This window comes from Pleurodeles waltl, chromosome 9 (assembly GCF_031143425.1).
Source record: "Pleurodeles waltl isolate 20211129_DDA chromosome 9, aPleWal1.hap1.20221129, whole genome shotgun sequence".
In the NCBI taxonomy this organism is placed as follows: domain Eukaryota; kingdom Metazoa; phylum Chordata; class Amphibia; order Caudata; family Salamandridae; genus Pleurodeles; species Pleurodeles waltl.
The window spans coordinates 1,163,233,630-1,163,255,598 of record NC_090448.1 but is presented as its reverse complement, the minus strand read 5'-3'; the positions used below and the strand labels follow the sequence as shown (position 1 = coordinate 1,163,255,598).

General features: G+C 45.3%; 1 protein-coding gene across 5 annotated transcripts in view; it reads left to right on the top strand.

The window, feature by feature from the left end:
- NOVA1 (NOVA alternative splicing regulator 1) overlaps positions 1–21,969 on the top strand; it is a 406,071-nt gene that overhangs the window by 270,141 nt on the left and 113,961 nt on the right. For all 5 annotated transcript variants that reach the window (XM_069209046.1, XM_069209044.1, XM_069209045.1 and 2 more), the window contains exon 3: positions 3,446–3,612. In XM_069209046.1, the coding sequence (XP_069065147.1) occupies positions 3,446–3,612 (167 nt within the window). The remainder of the gene's footprint in view (positions 1–3,445; positions 3,613–21,969) is intronic.

Below are 21,969 nucleotides of genomic sequence, written 5' to 3'. Positions count from 1 at the left end.
GCACAATAGTGTTAAAGAGAAAAGTTAATTTAGATAGGATTGACATTTTATCTAAATGTACCAGACTATAGATTGTTGAAGGAAGATTTTTTGGGTTGCTTAACAAGCAATCTCTAGCAGTTCTACTTAAATTATTTGCTTGTATCCCACCCAAGTTCTGCACAAAAATGACTCCCAAATGTCTTGCCACTTCACAGACTTCTCTATCCACACAATTTAAATTCCAGGTCATAATTTCAGATTTATATTAATTAATCTGATATCCTGAGAATTTGTCAAATTCCTCTACTAGCTCCTCGACCCGTGGAATGGTTCTAGTGGGGTCTGTTATATACATAATTATATTGGAAGCCTAAAGAGCAGAGGTATTCAAAAAAGCCCTGAGAATTCTAGGATTTGATGTTTTTACTATATCTAATCAAATGAGCGAAGGGTTCTACATACATAAAAAATAATAAGAGATAGTGGAGAATCTTGTCTCGTCAATCTAGTTATCTTAAATTTCTTTGTTACATTTCCACTTACCACAATCTGGGCAGTAGGATATCTATACAGACTCTATCAATTTATTTAATTGCAACAAGTGTTAGTATTGACAAAGTTTTTGTGTGACAGTGATATCAATTACTCCTATCTGTAAATATGTTAAATCATGCAGCTTTCTACCTGGAATAAATTCTTTCTGACCTGGATATATTAGACTGGGAACAATACCTGCAAGTCATTTGCAAAGAACACCAAAAAGAACCCTCTAGCCCCTGCTTAGTAATAAACCTGTACTAGTCACTTCCTTTAGGACCTTTGTTGGGGTTAAGTATTAGCCTTATAGTAGTTTCATTCCATAAACGTGGAATCTCTGCATTGTTCAGATAAACATAGTAAAATATGTCTTCCCAGATTGAGATTACTATATCGTCTAACTATTTATAAAACTGTCAGCGATGCCACCTGGGCCTGCAGCTTTTCCTTTCTTCAGTCTCTTATTTTGCTCTGATATTTCAGCCTTGGAAATATCTTTACACAGTACAAGACGTTTCTCTTTAGAGAGCACAAGGGGTTGCCTGTCCATTATCCATATTTTTTAGAGTTTATTTTAGTATAGGTCAAGTCAGGGGAAAAAAGATTTAACATTTCTGAAACTAATCAAAAAGAAATTCAGTGTGCATGTCACATCTTGGAAAAAATGGATGACCCATCAGAAAGAAGTAGAGTCCCTGAGGGTAGTATGGCCATGGTCAAAGTAGACTTAGAAAAGAACACCTAAGAAATTAGTCAGTTGCTGTATCAAAATATATCGATCTGATAGATGATCTCAATACATTGGAGTACCACTCCAGGCTGCATAAATTAAGAATACTGAATGCTCCTGAAGGAGTCGAAGGGAGCTATTGGATGACATTAGTAGTAAGCTACTTAGGAAGAGAGTCTTCAAAGTCAGCACTGAGGGTATCCAATAAAGTGTAGCCTAAATTGAAAAAATACTAGAAACATTCTGCTCAATATGCTTACCTACACATTGAAAGAATAAATACTAGGGATAGCATTAAACATAAAAACCCTGGAATAAGACAATTTTCCATACATGGGAAGATCAGACAATTGTAGCTAAACAAAGTGTGTCAGCTGGAGCCAGGAAGTAGAAAGAAGGATTAACAGAAACTATCAGGCAAGGTACAGCTGAAATTCTAGGAAATCCTCAATAAAATGTGGGGGGGGGGAGTTGCATAATATGAGGAATGAGCTCATCAATTCCATGAGAAATAAACCTGCCTCAAAACAGGAACAAATGCAACACAAGTATCATTGGAAAGTGTAAGTCCCTTGATGGAAACGTCTCCAAAGGGCATATTGAATATGTGGTTGCTGAGCAATGGAGGCAAAATATATAGTTCCTCATGTTGGATGCACATACACAGTTGATATAATTGTCTTTAGGGATGCACAGGAGAGAAGGTAATGAGACATTTTGCATGGACATTAATTTAAGAAAAAAACAGAGAGTTATCTTGGAGTATTTAAAGGACTTTAAGGGCCAAACATTTATACTGCAAGAATCCAAGATAGGAATGCAAGACTCTACTTAAGAAGCAAGACTGGAATGCAAGACTCTAATTAGAAGCAAAGACGAGTACAGCAAGGTGTATGAACAGATGAGATAGGTATTTCCAAAGGAGTTGTATTAATTATAAGAAAAAAATGTCTGAAATAGACCTAGAGAAATACAAAACTGATACAGCAGTCCAGTGGGAATTCGGAAAGATTAGGTGTGGTTCGAAAACAATTATATGTGCAAGTTTCTATAGCCAAACTGTGATGACCCAGAGCCCCTGATTTCTGCTTATTAAATATTTAAGGTGTATCTTTCTCGTATATTGAATGGAGAGGATTTTAATATTTGGTTATTTAACAATTTAGATATATCTACAAAACACCTTTTTTATCAATATGTCAAAAGTCTGCAGCAATTAAAAAAGCATGAGGCAGAATTTTGGCCTGTGTAATATGTGATCTAAGAAGGTTGATAATCACTGATTCTATGCAATCTATTGCAAAATATATGACGTTTTTTTCCAGGCTGGTGTAGTTTCTTCTCGATTGCACAATATACAATAAAGTGAAATACATCAGACATGTAATGTAGCCTTGTAATTAAACCTAGAGTTTCCAAAAGTTAAATCATAGCGCATTACACATTGAATCTTATACTCCTGTTAAATCAAGAGTTTACACCAGATTTAGTCAACAAAAGTAAAACATATTGTGATTTCGGTATACACACTTCTTTCCCAGACATATGGATGGGATGCAAATAAGTCGATTGTTAGGAGGATTATTAGCTAAATATCATGTAATAAAGATGTTCGTGAGGAACTGATAGAGCTGGGGCAGAAAATTAGCTTTGTTGAAAGAATTGCAAACACAAAACACACACATTGCCGTATAAATATTAAAACATTGTTTAGAGAAAACACAGATTGCTTTTAAAGCAATAATAGAAAAGAAAAAGAAAACTTGCTGGCAGGTAAGTAGATTGCATGATTTAAAAAATAGAGGGAGGGAGACGTGAGTCAATTCTAGCTTGGGAAACCAAAGTAGAAACACCAAGAAATTACAAAAGCACCTTACTACATATTGATACACGGAATTAACTAAAAAAGGCAGAGGAGTCTGAAGGGCCTATGCTTAAGAATGTTAGTTCACTCCAGATATTTCTAGGATGAATATATAACTCATGTTTTCCATTAACTCCAGGGTTTTGCTCCTGTTCCAAAAACCTACTGCTTCTGTAAAATTGGGTTGCTTACATCTCCTATTTTGTTGTTTACTAAAAAAGTAGTGACGCCAGTCTGAAACAAAGATAAATGAATGAATAGATGAAACGCCTCTAAAAATCAGGTGACCTGGTGATGATCTTTTCTAAAACAAAACTCAATTTCCTTTTTAGGGACTACAGAGCGGGTATGTTTGATCCAGGGAACAGTTGAAGCACTGAATGCTGTCCATGGCTTCATCGCAGAGAAAATTCGTGAAATGCCTCAAAATATGGCTAAGGCTGAACCTGTCAGTATCCTACAGCCACAGACCACCGTGAATCCCGACCGCATCAAGCAAGTAAGTTTCCAATTGACAAGAAAGAGAGAGCCCAGTGCCTAACTGATTTGCCCAATGGCAGTATGATGATACACCTTAGTCGTGATACCACTAACTTGACTGGTGCCTGCTTTTCACCCGGTAATTGCCTACTGATAATAATGCAATTATTAAAGGCACAGACCCATTCCTTCGAGATGGAATACCGAACATGAGGTGTAATGTAAATGACAGCACCATTTGCCTACCCGATGTGTACATTAGGTGGTGCCACTCTAGACAGGCTGGCAGCTATTTTAAGAAGACACTCTGGGCCTCATTACAAGTCCGTCTGTCAGTAGACCACCAGACTCGCGGAGGGCAGTCAGACAGCCGCTAATGCGATGGTCCGAGCACTACATTACTACCCTGGAGAGCGGACCACCAGGGAATAGCCAGCTCCGCCAAGCTGTAGGTAGGTGGCGGTCCTAATCCACCAGGGCAAGGCTGCAAGCAGCGCTGCCCTGGGAATTACGACCCCCTTCCCCACCAGTGGTTTCATGGCTGTAGCACCACCATGAAAATGCTGGCGGTAAATGGGTGCAGGGGCCTCCCTGTCCAGCACCGTCGCAATATTGAACATTGCGACCGTGCTCATGCACCCTGCAACCTACAGCATTGCCGCCTGCTCGATAACGAGCCGGTGACAATGCTGTAGTCTGTTTCCTGCTAGTCTGGTGGGTAGAAATCGAGGTTTCCACCCGCCAGCCTAGCGGGAAACTCTTAATGGGGCTGACAGGGAGGCAGCCTGTGCGCAGCAACCTCCCTGTCAGAAGTTCGGCAGAGAGTAAAAAACGTCTGCTGAACTCTTAATGACCCCCCACCGTGTTCACACTGATAAGTGTTATACAGAATAAAATGTACAATAAAATATCTTTGTACTATTTTCTCCAGTATAAACATTGTTGAGTAGCTCAGAAGGTAATGGCTGGAGTGAGTCATCTTGGGCATGGGGATGCTGAAAACATTACTTCGTGGTTTTGTCCTTTCTGGCCCTTTCGAAATGTGGTATAGTAGTGGAATTGCTGCTTTTGGGCTGCAGACCATTGTCAAGGAGCTGGGATGGTAATTCCCGTCGTCTAAGCCACCGCCACATTATACAATGTCCTTCAATTATCGCACTATTGCTGGAGTTTGTGCATATTAATGCCGAGTTTGCTGAAATTTTAAGATTTCACTCAAGCTCCATATTATTTATTACATTTGCAAAATAAACCGACCTGTAATGTAGGTTACAGGCTGTGTGATGCAAGGTCGGTCATAGATAAGTGCATGTTTGCTCTTGCAATGTCACTTCCTCCAAATATCTTGTGTTATGTTGTTGTTGACATTCGTTCACCCCATAGTCTGCTAGTGGTTTCCTATTGTATTTTTGTCTGTCATTGGCTTACCTTGCACACATTGTGTTCCAGAGGCTTATATTGTAGGCTAAAGCAGTATCCTGTGATTATGCTTTCGGTATTGTGCACTGAGCTGTCTCCAAGTTGAGTGACAATGACTTATTCACTGAGCTTTGTGTATTTCGTTTTGTTGTCTGCGAATTGTGTTCGGAGGCGATTATTGATTGCTTATTCATCTCTTATGTTGCTAACTTGCCCAGCAGTTAGAGAAAGTCGTAGTGTGGTATGGCTGGCTGAGCAATATTTTTGAGTTGCGTTGGAAGTGCAAGTGATGTTCTGCTTGATGTGCTCTTTGTGCTACTTATATTGATGTTTCCCTGGTGGTTTGTGCTTTTGGTGTGCTACATTCACCCTGGTCAGCTATTCCACTGCAAATGACATCCTCCCTCAATTTCAACTCGCTGTTTTTTCACAGCTCCAGCTATTAGCAAATGATAATGTCTTTGCCCGCAAGCCACTTGAACATGGAACTTAAGATTAACTGCTCAAAGGATGTGTACTTTCATGACATACAGGAAATGACTCTATTTGTATTTTCCTAGCATGGTAGTGTACACAACTTTCAAAGCTGACACGGGTCCCCATTTCCCACCAACTGTGACATTTTACATGGTTTAACATGTTTTGGGCTTCCCTCACTAACATCTGTTCTTTAGACCAAAGTATTCACTTGTATTATCCAGCAGGATTTTAGCAGGATCACCTCCTGACCTCACCAGTCTAATTTCTTTGTAACTCTTTTTATCATAACTTCATGCAATTATCTTCAAATTAACATTTTAACAATCACTTTTTTTGTTTTACGTTTGTGGTATCCCACTGGTTTCCCACTAGCGCATCAATGCATGTAGAGCATAGATAATAGAACAATTGATCAGGATTACATGAACCCACATTTCCCTCCAAAATAAATACCTATTGATAACAATAAATATATATCAGTGAATGACCAGACCATTTTAAATCTGCAGAAAAAAATGTCATCCATGACAGATATCAGAGTCGAACTGCTGAGATTTCATTTGCAGCTATCCAAGAATCCAGCTGGACAATTACACTGTTTCCTTTCCCATGGTTCCCCATACTATCATAAGCCACTGCGGCAATAACATCTCTCTTCTCTTTCGTTAATAGTTCCTAGTACAAGGAAAAATTTATTTACCGATTTTCGGATCAGGAACAACACATAATACCTAACATACAGGATGTAGATTCCCCAGAATATCAAGGAGATATATGGCACAATCATAGGACAGACCGACAAAATGATACATTCCTTGAGACTTATAAATGGATAGTACCAACTCCAGATACAACACTAGCGAACACCTTGGTATTGCCACAGCAGCTGTGCACATTGTAAGGTGCCTGCGAACGGAAAGGAGAAGAGGATGATTTCATTATTTGAACACTCTCAAAACTGAGGTTACAACATCGTTCCTTTCCATGCTAAAACAATACTAAAATGCTCAACAGAAAAATGTGAAAGCCTGGTAGAGGCTAGAACTGTGGTTCTCAGGGAGGAGGAAAAATTGAAACCAACCACTTCATAAAACCCTCATTTCATCAGATCACGTCCCCATGTGCCACCTGACTCATTGGTAGTGCACACTGTGCTTGGAAGAACGCTGATCCACAGGACTGCGGATGTACCTCGCCCTGATGAGGAGGATAAAAGACAGCTACTGCAGGCAGAGGAACATTGACAGCTGCCACACAATGGCACATCGCTCTCACTATAGCCCTGAAACTGCAGATCTGTTAAAATAACTCCCTGTCACCTAGTGTAGATCGGCTATCGAAATTGTAGAGGAAGGATAGTAATATCTAACACAATTACTGACTATGCTCTGGATGCAGCAGATAGTTCCTCTCCACAAATTAGCGCAAGCATCCTGGTGAGGCGACACATCAGGTTGGTGTCTGAGCACGACATTTGTATTAGTTTGTTGAGGGGCAGTATCCACTGCATCGAGAGAGCAGAGATTTGAGTGACTGGTTTTAGACCAGAGGTACAACAACACCTCACTGATTTCCCCCTTGACAGCGAACATCTGTTCAGTCCTCAAATGGATTAGATGCTTGAGAAAATTGATAAAGACACTGATACAACTAAATTATGAGTGTTCAGGTGTTCACAAATGCTTTCAGGGGCCAAAACAGCCTATAGTAGTATTAGGTCACTGCACGAGCCTCCACAACAGTCCTTTCAAGAAAGCCAGTGGTCAAAACAAGGACAGTACAAACAGACTGGATTCTGTGGAAACAGAAGTGAAAGGGGCAGATGTGCCTACCGCCAAACAATGACAACTGGTCATTCCCCAGAGCATTCAGCACCTGGTCGAGGAAGGCTGGGGTGCTACATGCCTTGATAGAAGAGTAATATCTCATATCAGTGGGTGCTTTCCATCATCGCCTTAGGATGTTGCCCTGAATTCCACACCACACTACCCAGCATACTACCGTGAGCATACAGAATGACTTCATACAATCTCAAACAGTTGTTGTAAGAGCACCAAGAGGTGCTCCAAAAAAGGCAGTAGAGATAGAACCAGACAGTCAGCAAGGGACAGGAGTATACTTGCTGTATTGTCTCATTTACAAAAAAATGTCAGTGCGTGATCTCAGGACTCTGAATTCATACATCACATTGAACCACTTCAAAGCGGTGCCCTGTAGGACGTAATTCTTCTTCCCTCACAAAGAGACTCTATGGCAACCCTCGACCTCAATGATGCTTATTTCCACATGCACATACATCCTGCTCACTGGCAGTACAGATACTCGGTGGTAATTTGGTAAGTTGAAAACATTACTTGCTTAAAAGTGCAGCTCTGTGAGGTCACAGATGATCTGAGAGTTTTCATAATGTCTGGTTATTGTGGCAGTGCATCTCTGGTGCAGTTACATACATGTTTTGCTGTACTTGGATGTCTGGTTGGTAAAACAAAGGAATCGAGGGCACTGTCTTGCTCATTCCCAAAACATAATCGTCCTTCTACACCAGTTAGTGATCATCATCAATGTGAGAAAATCAAACCTGTGCCTTCAGCAAACACAGGTCTTCTTGGTAACACACTATACAGTGACTGCAAAAGTCTATTCCAGTCGAGAAAAACTAAAGACCCTCCACAGATTACTTCCCCTTTACAAAATGTGGCAGCCTGTTACTGTGAGAGTGATCATAACACTACTACGAATGATACCATCCTGTATTGTCTTAATGATGCATGCCAGGCTACCAATGCCAGGCCTGGAAACATGCCTATGTCTCCCTTATTCTAGCAAAACCCACAGCTGAACCTGCCAGCCTTTCCAGCTCTCACCTGACCTGGCGTCTGCCATTCCCTATAAAAATTACAGCGAACATTATGTACAAGCAAATGTATCAATACCTAGAGACCAAACATTTACAGGACTCCTTACAGTCAGGTTTTAGGGCAGCCCATAGCACAGAATCCACTCTTTTGGCAGTCACTGGTGCTGTGAGGACCAGGACCAGCCTGGATGAAGAAAATTCTGCAGCATTTATATTATTACATCTTTATGCAACTTTTGATGAGGTCTCCTATGCTGCTCTGATTGAAAGGCTCTTTGACATTGGGATTCACTCGCAGGTACTGGCATAGCTGAGGAACTTCTTTGAGGATAGCTCACAAATGTTTTTCATCCCCCTTTTGAATCTAGGACCTTCAGTTACACATGTGGACTGCTACAGGGATCGACTTTGAGTCTCATCCTCTTAATATCTATGTGGCCCATATTGGAAAGTTTGTCAGGTCTTTGGGCTTGGAGATTTTGTTATATGCTGATGGCACACAATTGGTGATAACAATTGGACAAAACCTGGTAGTTACAAAAGCCAAGTTCTGTGACTGCCTGCATTCTGTTGCATCTTAGATGAATAATACCTGTGTTCAATTTCATAGGGAAAACACTGAAATTTCATTATTTGGCAGAGCTAGTCAGATTTGGTCCATGAAATTAGGCAATGCCCCAAAACAATTGTGAAATAAAAGGTTGTAAAGAATCAGGTTTTACCATCCAGCCAGGAAACTTAGATCTTCTGACCCTGCACTAGCCACCCCACGATGATTGTGAACTATTCGGAATGGAGGATGCCCTTTTTCTTATCTTGCACCTTACCACTGGAATACGTTACTTTTTCATTTCCATTCTTGACAGTTTAATTGCCTTCAAAAAGTTGTTAAAAACCTGGCCTTTAGCCACTGATAGCCTTTTCTTATTTTCTCACCTTTCCCTGTAATAGGTTATAGCACTGGAATACTCCTGTGGGAGTTAGATGTTTGTACTATATCAAATGTTGATAACACAACATAACATGCAACATCTCCAAGAGTGCCTATCCAAAAAGTGGTTACAAGTAACATGGGATGAATAGGATCTAGTGTCGGTTGAGTCCAAGTTTACCACAAACTAAAATAGTTGAATGCAAACAATTAGCTACTGGACAGGTCTTCCCTCGACCCTCAGCTGGAAGTGGCCATCAACATGGACTTCTCTCTAGTAGGATGAGGAGTGGACACTAAACTTTTCAGTGTAGGGTCAGTGTACTTCTGGGAATATTACATGCAAAATCTTGCATTTAGCATTATACTTTACCATGAAATGGGTCCCTGTGTCAATTTTTGAGACAAGGATGCAATTTCCTCTAAAAACACACACATGCATACACACAATGAAATTGCTCTGAACACCAACTGCTTGCGTTTTTGTTGCTTGAGTTGTTCACACCCATGCAAGCATAATGTGACATTACGTAAGTACGCAAATTATGTCCGCGTAATTAAAATTTCACCCAGGTCTAATTTTGGGCTACATTTCTGACTCAGGGCCTCATTATGAGTTGGCGGGTGGCAAACTCCCGTAGGCAGGAGACCGCCAGGGTGGTCACCTTTCCGCTGTCCCCATTAAGAGTTTCCCACTGGGCCAGTGGGCAGAAACAGAGTTTCTGCCCCCTGCCCAGCGGGAAACAGGCCACAACATTGATGCTGGCTCGTAATCGAGCTGGTGGCAATATTGCGGTGTGTCGGGTGCATTAGCACCCGTCGCGCTTTTCACTGACTGCTAAGCACAGTCAGAATGTCACGGCTCGACCGCCACTAGGCGGCGGTCCAACCGTGACCCTTGGAGTCTTATAACCACCAGGGTCGTAATACCAGCCTGTCTTCTTTTACCCTTGGGCTGAAACCTAAGCAAGCTTTGGATGGTCAAGTTGCCCCTGTACTTGTGTCCCTCAGAGGGGACGGGATAGTTGAAGGCAGGGAGAGCAAGGTGCATGTAGGATAAAAAATACAACCAATATATAACTTCCCTGTCTTCCTCTGTGCTGCCCCTTCTGGGTGCATAAAAGGAAGGCCTGCTTGACCCAAAGTGCCAGCAGCACCCCTAATAGTCAGTCATATTGGCATGTCTTTTTGTCTTTTAAGAAAAAGGGACCCAGATTCGGTCAAACTGATGTAAATGTGGTCATATTGTCATGCTGCCCCCTTTCACAGGGATTTGTCATCAAACAAAGGGTATCAATATCTGAGAAATCGTGGAGGGTAACCATAGATAAACAGTCTTCCGTTCCAGTCTACGTCACATTCTGGGAACTGCAGTTCTGAATTTAGCAGCTATCATACTTCAGATTTGCTGCCAACCCTCAAGGGCATGGCGCCCACGACAAATTGCAGGGCTTGGCAGATTAAAGCTGCACAAACCTCATTCTCTTCCAGGGGATCCTCATCAATAGTCATAAACATTGAATATTCCCGCCCTTGTGTGGGGACCCCGGAGCATATATAAAATATATACACATTATACATGTGTAACACACAGTCATGCAGGCTATCATGTTAAAAACAGGCTAAAATGCTTTATTTCTATGAAGTTTTTTTTTTTTTTTTTTTTTTTTTTTAAATACTACAATAGAGCATAAATAAGTACCCAAGCTCCTAAAATTAGGCTTGGGGAAGTAAGCAGTAGCAAACTCTAGTGAAAAAATAGAGAAAACTGCATTGAAAAACAATGAAGCATTCTTAGCCAATAGGCTGCATGTAGGTTAACACAGGAGAACCATAAAAAATTTGGCACTGTGCCTTTAAGACCCTGAGCACCTCCAGTATCCCACCATGCCTCAGGGGTGAAGGAAAGGTGACAGTTGGTTCACAGTTAGGTCAGTTCTTTTTTCCGGCTTCTTCTGAGAGGATCCTGGAGCATTGAGCTCTCAGTTTTTCTGAGTTTTCCTCAGAAAAATTCTTTAAAAAAGCGTTTTTTCACTTTTCACTCGACAAGTAACATCTTTGTCTGAGCTAGGAAGGTTTTTTCTGACAGAAAAATGCCTTCTCTTTTCGTCAAATGCCCTGCTTGTGGGAAGAAGAAGGCCCAGTCAGATCCCCACTCTCTGTGCATAGTGTGCCTGCCTCAGAGTCACTGCCCTGACACTTGTAAGTACTGTAAGAACATGTCTAGGAGGACTCTGAAAGACAGAGAGAAGATCCGACTTCATGGGCTTCAGGAGAGGAAAAGAACATCGTCCTCCTCATTCCCCAGGCATCCAGAAGGCCATTCTCAGGAGAGAATGGCCCGGTCGACGTCGAAAAGTAGGAAAATACCTGTTTGTTCACCGTCGACGTCGTCGCTACCACCGTCCCACCGGCATAGATCGCCGTCGACGGCGACACACCCGACGTCGAAGGGAACGGCGTCGAGGGAACATCAGAGCAGGGGCAGGTCTCCGTCGACGGCAGCCCGCCGATCGACGTCGAGCAATCGCCGGCATGCCCGGTCGCCGCCAAAGGCTGTGCGCCCCCCGACGTCAGGACACACGACGTCGAGATCTCCACGACGGCACGAGAAACATCCGCCGTCAACCTCCCATCGCTCCACGTCGAGGCACACGACGGCGAGCAGGTCGAGGTCCAAGGAACGCCGTTCGACGTCAAGGCACTCAACGTCGAGGCAATCAACGTCGAGGCAGTACCAACCGACTGGGCGTCCTTCGACGTCGAAGCAGCCATCGACGTCGACGCAGGTTTTACCTGTCCAACAGGGAGCAGAACATAGCCCCTCGCCAGACAAGGCTCAGTCTCCAGTGGTCTCCATACCGAGCGACTCTTCTCGGTCAAGAGCATCTCCTGGGCATGTCTCGCCCATCAACCTATCTCCGAGATGGCTGGAGAGCCTCAACAGACCAGCGGCCTCCCCAGATTCGCAATATTCGCGAATGTATTCACCCACTGCCTCCCCGCCAAGAACGCCATCGCCGACAGCCGGGGCAGAACGGGCTCGTTCAGCTCCTCGACAGCCGACCGCGAGGCCTAGGCGCTCGGCTACAGCGTCCCGCAGCAGATCTCGCTCTCAACGGAGATCCAGGTCGCGCTCAAGAAGATCACCCTCTTGGTCTTCATCAGGTTCTTCGGTCGGGCGTTACTCACCTACTCTTACAGATTCACCACCTGCTAGAGTCTCACCAGTGGATGACATAACCACTTTCAACGAGGTGTTGCTAAGAGGAGCGCAGAAACTCGATATAGAGGTTCCAGAACCGTCTACCTCCTCATCAATCATCTTTGAGACGCTACAACAGAGATCAGCGTCGAAAAAGTTGCTGCCTCTAGTGCCTGGTTTGTTGCAGCCGACCATGGACACTTTTCTGGCCCCAGCCTCGCTTAAGTCTGCCCCGGCTCGGATTCTTAAAAAGTACAAGGCTCCAGAGCAAGACCCTTTATTCCTTAGGAAGGATCCGCCACCAGACTCAGTGATCATAGCTGCCGCCCGAAAGACCCACTCGGTGGCATCTTCATCCACGGTACCCCCGGATAAAGAGAGCAGGCATTTAGACTCTCTGGGAAGAAAGATGTGCGGGACAGCGGCTTCAGCAATGAAGGTCTCTAGTGCGTCTGCGCTCCTGGGCAGGTACGATCGTTCTCTGTGGGATTCCCTCAGTAGATTTACAGAAAAACTGCCCAGAGAAGACAGGCAAGATTTCCAAGAGATTCTACAGGAAGGATGCCTGGTATCTAACCAAGTTATCAGCGCGGCAGCGGATGGGGCGGATTTGGCGGCTCATGGGTACGCACATGGTATCTGTGCGAGGAGATCTTCCTGGCTGAGGCTCACTGGCTTGAAACAGGAGGCACAACAACGTATCCTGAATCTCCTATTTGCCGGGAATTCTCTATTCGGTGCCCATGCAGACGAAGAGATGGCCCGCATGAAGACCGAGGTGGATACCATGAAGGCGGTAGGCCTCGAAAGTAGGAAAGATTTCAGGCGGAGGTACAGACCGTACGATAGACGCCCTTTCCAACAGAGGGTTCAAACCCCTCATTGGTCGCAAAGGTCTCAGCAACGACAGGGACGCCCTCTGTTTCAGCGAAGAAACACAAGGGAGCGAGGGTCAAGTAGACCTCAACAGTCCACTCCAAAAGCACCCACTAAGCAATGAAGTCTCGCTTCCCTCGACACTGTACACCACTCCGGTGGGGGGAAGTATTATTGCTCATCTTCACGAGTGGCACTCTATCACAAGAGACAAATGGGTGCTCAATATTGTCGAACATGGCTATTCTCTCCTTTTCAAGCAGCCTCCACCACACTTGCCACCAACCAAACACAATCCGGCTCATCTCACCTTGCTACGCAAGGAGGCTCTCGCCCTCCTAAGAAAGAATGCCATAGAAAGGGTTCCACCTGCCCACAGAGGAAAGGGGGTCTACTCCCGTTACTTTCTAGTAGCAAAGAAGGGTCAAGAGGGCGTTTTCAGGCCAATCCTGGATCTAAGACTGCTGAACAAATACATAAGAAAGCAGAAGTTCAGAATGCTAGCGCTTCACCAAATTTTCCCTCAACTGCATCAGGGAGACTGGATGTGCTCCATCGACCTGCAGGATGCGTATTTCCACATCCCAATAGCTCCAAAGCATCGAAAATTCCTGCGCTTTCGAGTAGCGTTACAGCATTACCAGTTCAGGGTTCTACCCTTTGGCCTGAAATCTGCTCCAAGAGTTTTCTCGAAATGTATGGCAGTGGTGGCGGCGCATCTACGAAGACAAAGGATATACATATATCCATACCTAGACGACTGGCTACTAAAGGCTTCTTCTCCGGAGCAGGCGAGAAGCCATCGGGACATTGTACTAGGAGTTTGCGAAGCTCTAGGTCTTCAGGTCAATTACCAGAAGTCAACCTTGACTCCAACGCAGAGTCTTCACTACCTAGGAGCTATCATAAACACAGAACTGCAAAAAGTGTATCCTTCGGAGGAACGACTGTCCTCAATAAACATGAAGTGCCAGGACCTGTTGAGAGCCAGCTCACCTACGGCACGTCAGGTGACATCACTACTGGGCTCCATGGCATCGTGCATCTTTATTGTCCCAAATGCCAGACTCCACATGAGACCCCTCCAAGAGGCATTGGAGGCCAATTGGAGCCAAAGAACGGGTCGCTGGGAAGACACAATGCGGCTACCGGAGGTAGCACTGCAGTCATTGAGATGGTGGATGCACAGACCTCACCTGTCAGTGGGCGCTCCGTTTCACCAGGTACTTCCATCCGACACTCTGGTAACGGATGCGTCTCTTCAGGGATGGGGGGCTCATCTGGGTCCTTTTCAAGCGCAGGGTCTGTGGTCAGACAAGGAGAAGCAGTACCACATCAATCTGCTAGAACTCAGAGCGGTCCATCTGGCTCTCAAGTCTTTCACACCGCTAATTCAGGGGAAAACTCTATTGATACAGACGGACAATACAACCACGATGTATTACTTGAACAAACAAGGGGGAACGAGATCCCTACCCCTTTCACGAGAGTCCCAAGCGATATGGCATTGGCTCCTGGCCAGAGGAATGTCAATCACAGCAGTTCACCTGCCAGGTCAGCAGAACGTAGAAGCAGATTTTCTAAGCAGACACCTGGAGGACGTTCACGATTGGGTCCTGCACGACGAAGTCGCAGAATACATCTTCGCGCAATGGGGTCGGCCTCAACTGGACCTCTTCGCAGACGATGTAAACAGGAAATGCCCAGACTTCGCATCCAGGTTCTACCGTCCAGGATCTCGAGGGAATGCCCTGTTGATCGACTGGTCAGGGACATTTCTTTACGCTTTTCCTCCGATTCCCCTCATTCCGGCAGTGATCAGCAAACTTTACGGATCCAGGACCAGAATGATTCTTATAGCGCCACAATGGCCTCGACAATTCTGGTACACGGATCTCCTCAACCTGTCGGAAAAACCTCACAGGAGGCTGCCGTGCAGACCGGATCTTCTGAGCAGAATGGAGGGCAGGATTCTGCATCCCAACCTACCCTCTCTGAACTTAACAGCATGGCTCCTGAATTCCTGCAGTATGGGCACCTAGGACTATCGCAGGAGTGCATGAACATCCTGAAAGAGTCCAAACGGCCTTCCACGCGGCGTTCCTACGCTTTTAAGTGGAAGAGATTCTACATATGGTGCTGTCAGCAAGGCCATAATCCCATACGGGCGCAGGAGGACGTCATACTGTCCTATTTGCTTCACCTAGCGAAATCCGGTCTGCAGGTATCATCTATTAAGGTACATTTGTCTGCTATTACTGCCTATCGCAAGTCACCTTCTCAGGAATCCTTCTTTACGAAACCTGTAGTCAAGGATTTTTTAGAAGGTTTGAAGAAAGTTTTTCCGCCTATTCGGAGGCCTTCTCCTCCGTGGGAACTGAACATAGTCCTAGCAAGACTTATGGGCCCTCCTTTCGAGCCTATCCATAAGGCCTCCTTACAACACCTTACGTGGTAAACGGCTTTTCTGGTGGCCATTACTTCAGCGAGGAGGGTCAGTGAGATCCAGGCCTTGTCTGCAAAAGAACCGTACACGGTTTTTCATGACAATAGAGTAGTTCTACGAACTCACCCATCTTTCCTTCCGAAGGTGGTGTCAGAATTCCATAATAATCAGACCATAACTTTACCGACGTTCTTTCCCAATCCGGAAACTCCGGCTGAGAAAGCATTGCACTCATTAGACTTGAAAAGAGTGCTGAAATTTTATCTGGACAAGACAAAATCGATTAGACACTCTAACCGCTTGTTTGTGAACTATGGTCATTTAAGGACAGGAGAAGCAGCATCTAAGCGAACAATATCAAGATGGATAGTCTCTTGTATTGTTAATACTTACCAGCTAGCTAATAGACAATTGCTAGCGCGGCCTAGAGCGCATTCCACAAGGGGAAAAGCGGCTACTGCTGCTCTCCTTAACAATGTTCCTATATCTGAGATTTGTAAGGCTGCTACATGGAAGTCTGTCCATACTTTTACAAGACATTATTGTTTAGACTCAGATGCAAGAATGGATGCCCAAGTGGGGCAGGCCTCTCTAAGGAATTTATTTGCGTAAGACATGTCTATTCCTGCACTTCTATCGGACAGTCCGCTGGGTTTAGGGATGGGCTTGCTAATCTATTCAATGTTTATGACTATTGATGAGGATCCCCTGGAAGAGAAGGATAAGTTACTTACCTGTAAATCCTAGTTCTCTTCCAGGGGTATCCTCATCAAAGTCATAAACAACCCACCCTCCTCCCCGGACACACGTCTACTGGAAGTGCAGGACAGACAGTATTTTGATTCAATTATACAAATTGTCACCGTAAAAAGAACTGACCTAACTGTGAACCAACTGTCACCTTTCCTTCACCCCTGAGGCATGGTGGGATACTGGAGGTGCTCAGGGTCTTAAAGGCACAGTGCCAAAGTTTTTATGGTTCTCCTGTGTTAACCTACATGCAGCCTATTGGCTAAGAATGCTTCATTGTTTTTCAATGCAGTTTTCTCTATTTTTTCACTAGAGTTTGCTACTGCTTACTTCCCCAAGCCTAATTTTAGGAGCTTGGGTACTTATTTATGCTCTATTGTAGTATTTAAAAAAAAAAAAAAAAAAAATTCATAGAAATAAAGCATTTTAGCCTGTTTTTAACATGATAGCCTGCATGACTGTGTGTTACACATGTATAATGTGTATATATTTTATATATGCTCCGGGGTCCCCGCACAAGGGCGGGAATATTCAATGTTTATGACTTTGATGAGGATACCCCTGGAAGAGAACTAGGATTTACAGGTAAGTAACTTATCCTTAATGAACCATCTCTGGGTGTTAGGTGGGAAAAGGGTGCTCTGTACAAGCCAAAAACTCCACTTGGATTTAATGTGGCAGGAGCACCACAGCTAACAAACAGTACCTGAACCCAAGTGAGCCCTTCACTGCAAAACCTTCAGTGGAATTGGAAATACCCTTTTACTTTGTGTTTATTCAATGCTGGGCTCTTTGTAGGTACCCTGGAGTGCTATTGTGTACATTTCGCAGTGTCCCTGCAGGGATCTTAGGAAGTCCAAGTTTAGGCTGCATTGCTTTCCTCCTTCCCATCACCTCCGCTAATGGTAAGCTTTCATTATGTTTTAAAACACTGCCTTTTTCATACTTGCTGAGCTAACAAAAGGGTAAGGGTCAAGGTATCTGGAGCCTAGACAGCCCACAGTCATAGGAGAATCTCAAAGTGAACTAAACCCACATCAGGTCCAGTCCAAATTAGTATTGGTGGAGAATAAGGAAGCTGATGCCACCAGCCTGCAGTACTTTCTGTAAACCCAAATTAAGAGTGGATACACCCTCAAGACATATCATACTTCCTTCTTCCAAGCCTTCTTCTCAACATTCACCTTCATCTGCCTTCACAGGGAGTTAAAAGGAGAGGTGCTGTATTCTGCTGTTGTTGGAACCCTTATCCAGTCTAGAATAGTCACATCATCCTGCCGTCTGCAACTGATTCTAACAGGAGCCAGTGCACTGACTGCCCCACCTATCCACAGCATGCTGGAAAAAATTCAAGATGAACAACCCATCCAAAATGAGGTCACTTTGTCTCTGTCTTTGTTGTGTTTGCCTCTGCTCGCGCAGGACTTGCCCTTCCTTCTCATTTTTCAAAAGGGCCTCCTAATGAGCATGGGAAATAGAGGACTGCCCTCTCCCTATGGTTCAAGCTAACCATCTCCTGCCCTCATCAAAAGTTGCTGATAACGTCTCCTGAAATTCACCACGCCTCCCTCTTTCCTAACTGGAAAAGCAAATCTCTGTTGGAACAGGTTTATGATTCCAAGGACCTTTTGATCTGCTAGCTGGTGAGTACAGCAATTGTCTCCCCACAGCTAGGCAGCTCACAAGTGAATTTCATAGGTAGGAGATACAGAAAAACCATACATCATAAGCAACTGTTTGAAAGAATTCAGCTAGGAGAACTCTGACCCTTGTTATGAATTCCAATTCTGACCCTTGTGCCACTTCTCAATTGAAAATCATAAATGATCACATTTCAGGCATAAAGTCCACAATGTTAAATACCACAGATTATACACTTTAAGGGAAAGTGCAATCTGTTTTATATCTAAAGGGATTATAAAACATTAGCATCCAAATGCATCAGACCACATGCAATTTAAACTGGGACTCATCTGCTGCAGGGCTACCTGTGTGAAGAGGATAGGCTGAATCACATAACAATCTTTCTGATGGATACAACTACCTGTGGATTCCTCACCTTATGAATTCACCCTTGCGCCAGCATCCGCCGGAAAATCTTCTTCCCACCTCTCCACGTCGACGAGGACGTCACAATTGCACAGCTCCACGCGACGCCGTCTGACATCACCGTGCCAATAAGAGGTCCTCGCCAGCGTGCTGAGATCAGTTCCCTTTTTTCCGTGCCTTCGACGCTAACGGTTTTCTCCTAGCTCTCGCTTCTGTTGGAGGTTTCAGCTTGTTGCTCTTTGTAGTTACAATGTCTCCCCCTAGGAAGTCCGGTTTCAAGCCATGCAGAGAGTGCGGGGGTCGCATGTTGGTCACTGACCCTCATGACGATCGTCTTTGGTGCATTAGCTCTGAGCATGACTTCGAGGAGTGTGCGTCTTGCCAGAGCATGAATCCAAAGGCGTAAAAGGAAAGGGAGGCCAAACTCTTTTTGGCCAAGGCGAAGAAGCATCATAGGAGCCATCATAGATCCTCTTCCCATGCTTCTTTGAAGAAACATAAGACTCGGCGCCGTTTGGCTCGGAGCCGATCAAGATCGAGGTCTCCATCTTGTCGGCACCGTGCAACGTGGGAGGTGAGTCCGACAGTGACTCCTCAACCCCAGAGTCCTGAGGCTTCTCCGTCACCGTCTGCTTTGAGGTTGTGGCACCTCCGGACAGTCCTCGATTTTCACCTGCTGCTCAGAAGGCCGATGTTCAGCAATCACAGGTGCAACAGGAAGACCAGCGGTATCCTGCTTTCCCAGCTCCGGTAGCGGATCCAGCGGCATTTTTGAATGCCATGTTCTCTATGTTCAATGCCATGGCCCCTGCTGGTGCACCGGCTGGTCCCACGGGTCCATTGGCATTTTCGTTGGGCTCCCCAGCTCAAGGTGGCGCTGTTTATGCCATTCTATCCGGCTGAGGGTACCGGACTGGCGCTGATGACATCGCGTCAAGGCCCTGTGGATCCCATGACGTCACCCTCTAGATCTGTGGTGCCGATTTCATCACCCCGTCAGCCCGCCGATGGTGGAGCCACAGGCATCTTCAGTGCCATCAGGATCCGTGCCTCCTGTTCCATGTCAGGTGTTGAAGCCGGTGTCTGGAGGCTCTATTGAGGTCACGCAGGAAGGCCTTGCATCTCTTAGAGGAGGAAGAGTATCAAAGGCAGTTGTTGGAGGAAGGAGAGATTGTCGAGCCCTTGGGAGAGTATCAAGGCCTGGAGTTGGCCCATGGGCTGGATACTTCCACGGAATGGGACTTGTCTTCACCGGGGGAATTTACAGAGGAGGCAGCTTCTTTTCACACAGTGATCAGGAAGGTAGCAAACTTTTTGGAACTTCCATTGCCTGCTTCAAAAGTTAAGACTAACATTTTAACAGAGGTCCTGCATCCTTCTTTGGCTTCTGTAGACCCTTTGCTTCCATTCAACGAGGCTCTTACGGAGCCCATATTAGAACTTTGGAGGAAGACTGTAACGTCGCCTGCTGTGAATAGAGCTGTGGCAAGGAGATACAGAGGGCGCCTGGTGATCCGGGGTTTTCATCACGACATCCTACCCCGGAGAGTTTGGTGGTTCAGGCCTCTTGCTCTACATGGTCTGCTCCAGGCTCCTTCCCTGTGATTCCATCAGACAGGGAACCCAAGCGGATGGAGCAATCCGCAAAGAAGACTTTCTTGTCTTGCAGCATGGCTCTCAAGGATGTAAACGCTACCTGTGTGCTGGGTAGATATGTCCACGCCCTCATTGACTCCGTGAAGGCCATGGTTCCTGACCTGCCGCAGGATGTACAGAGACCATTTGGGGAACTCGTGTCTGATGCGCAAGCTGCGGCGAAACAAATGATTCAGTCTGGCCTGGACTCTACAGACTCGGTGGCCAGGGCAATGGGAACATCTGTTGCTGCCAGGAGGCACGCTTGGTTGAGGTCTTCTGGGTTTCTTCAGATCTATAGACCACTTTGTTGGATTTACCTTTTGATGGTGAAAAACTGTTTGGAGATAAAGCGGACTCTGCCCTAGAGCACTTTAAAGTGAGCCGGGTCATGGCGAAGTCTTTAGGATTGCAAGCCTCCTCTGCTACCCCTTTTAGGTCCTTTCAGAGGTCCAGGGGGTTTGGACGTGGGGCAGTTTATCGAGAGAGACCCCAGTCCTGGGTCCAGCAGCCTACCAGCCTCCCATATCGGTCCTTTAGATGGCGGGGAGGGTTAGGATAAGAGGGGCCACCCAGCACCACACTACGTCATCCTCTTCTTCAGGAGGACAACAGCAAGGGAAGCAGCCCTAGTTTTCTCCCCTTTATCGACCATACTTCTCCTGTAGGGGGAAGATTACGTCTTTTTCTCCATGATTGGAAAATAGTTACATCAGACTGATGGGTTCTAAATATTGTGAGAAAATTATATGCTGTCCCTTTTCAGGAGTTTCCTCCTTCTATCATTCCCCGTCCCTCGTTTTGTTCAGAAGCCCATCTCCTGTTGTTACAGCAGGAGGTTCAGACCCTATTGTCAAAAGGTGCGGTGGAGTTGGTTCCAGAGCAGGAAAGGGGTCAGGGTTGTTATTCAAGATACTTCCTTATCCCCAAGAAGGATGGTCGTTTGAGACCGATCCTAGACCTGAGGATTTTGAATTGGTTCCTCAAACAGGAGAAGTTCAAGATGCTGACTCTAGCGCAGGTACTTCTGGCGTTGAACAAAGAGGATTGGATGGTGTCTGTCGACTTGCAGGATGTGTACTTTCATATCCCTCTGCTCAAGTCGCACAGGAAGTATCTCCAGTTTGTGGTGGGGTCGCAACACTACCAGTTTGCGGTACTTCCGTTTGGTCTTACTTCAGCACCTTGAGTTTTCACAATGGTGATGGCGGTGGTGGCAGCAAGTCTCAGAAGGAAGGGGATAGCGGTATTCCCTTACCTGGACGATTGGTTGATAAAAGCCAAGTCTCCAGAGCTTGTGTTGCATCACTTGCGGATGACAACTCAGTTGTTGTTCAGGCTGGGTTTTTCCATGAATGTACCCAAATCTCACCTGGCACCCTCTCAACGCCTCCTGTTCATAGGTGCAGTACTGGATACAACAATAAATCGGGCCTATCCTCAGCGGATCCAGGATATTCAGGCGTTGATTCCAATGCTTCAAAATGGAGCGGTTGTTCCAGTCCTCAAGGTCTTATGCCTACTCGGTCTGTTCGCTTCTTGCATTCTGTTGGTCACTCATGCACATTGGCACATGAGGGCTCTCCAGTGGTGCCTCCGCAGACAGTGGTTTCAACACAAAGGGGATCTCAAGGAGTCGATAACGTTCTCCAGAGATGCTGCAGTGAATTTATGATGGTGGGCTGTGGACGGCAACCTTTCTCAAGGAAGGCCATTTTCACTGCCGCA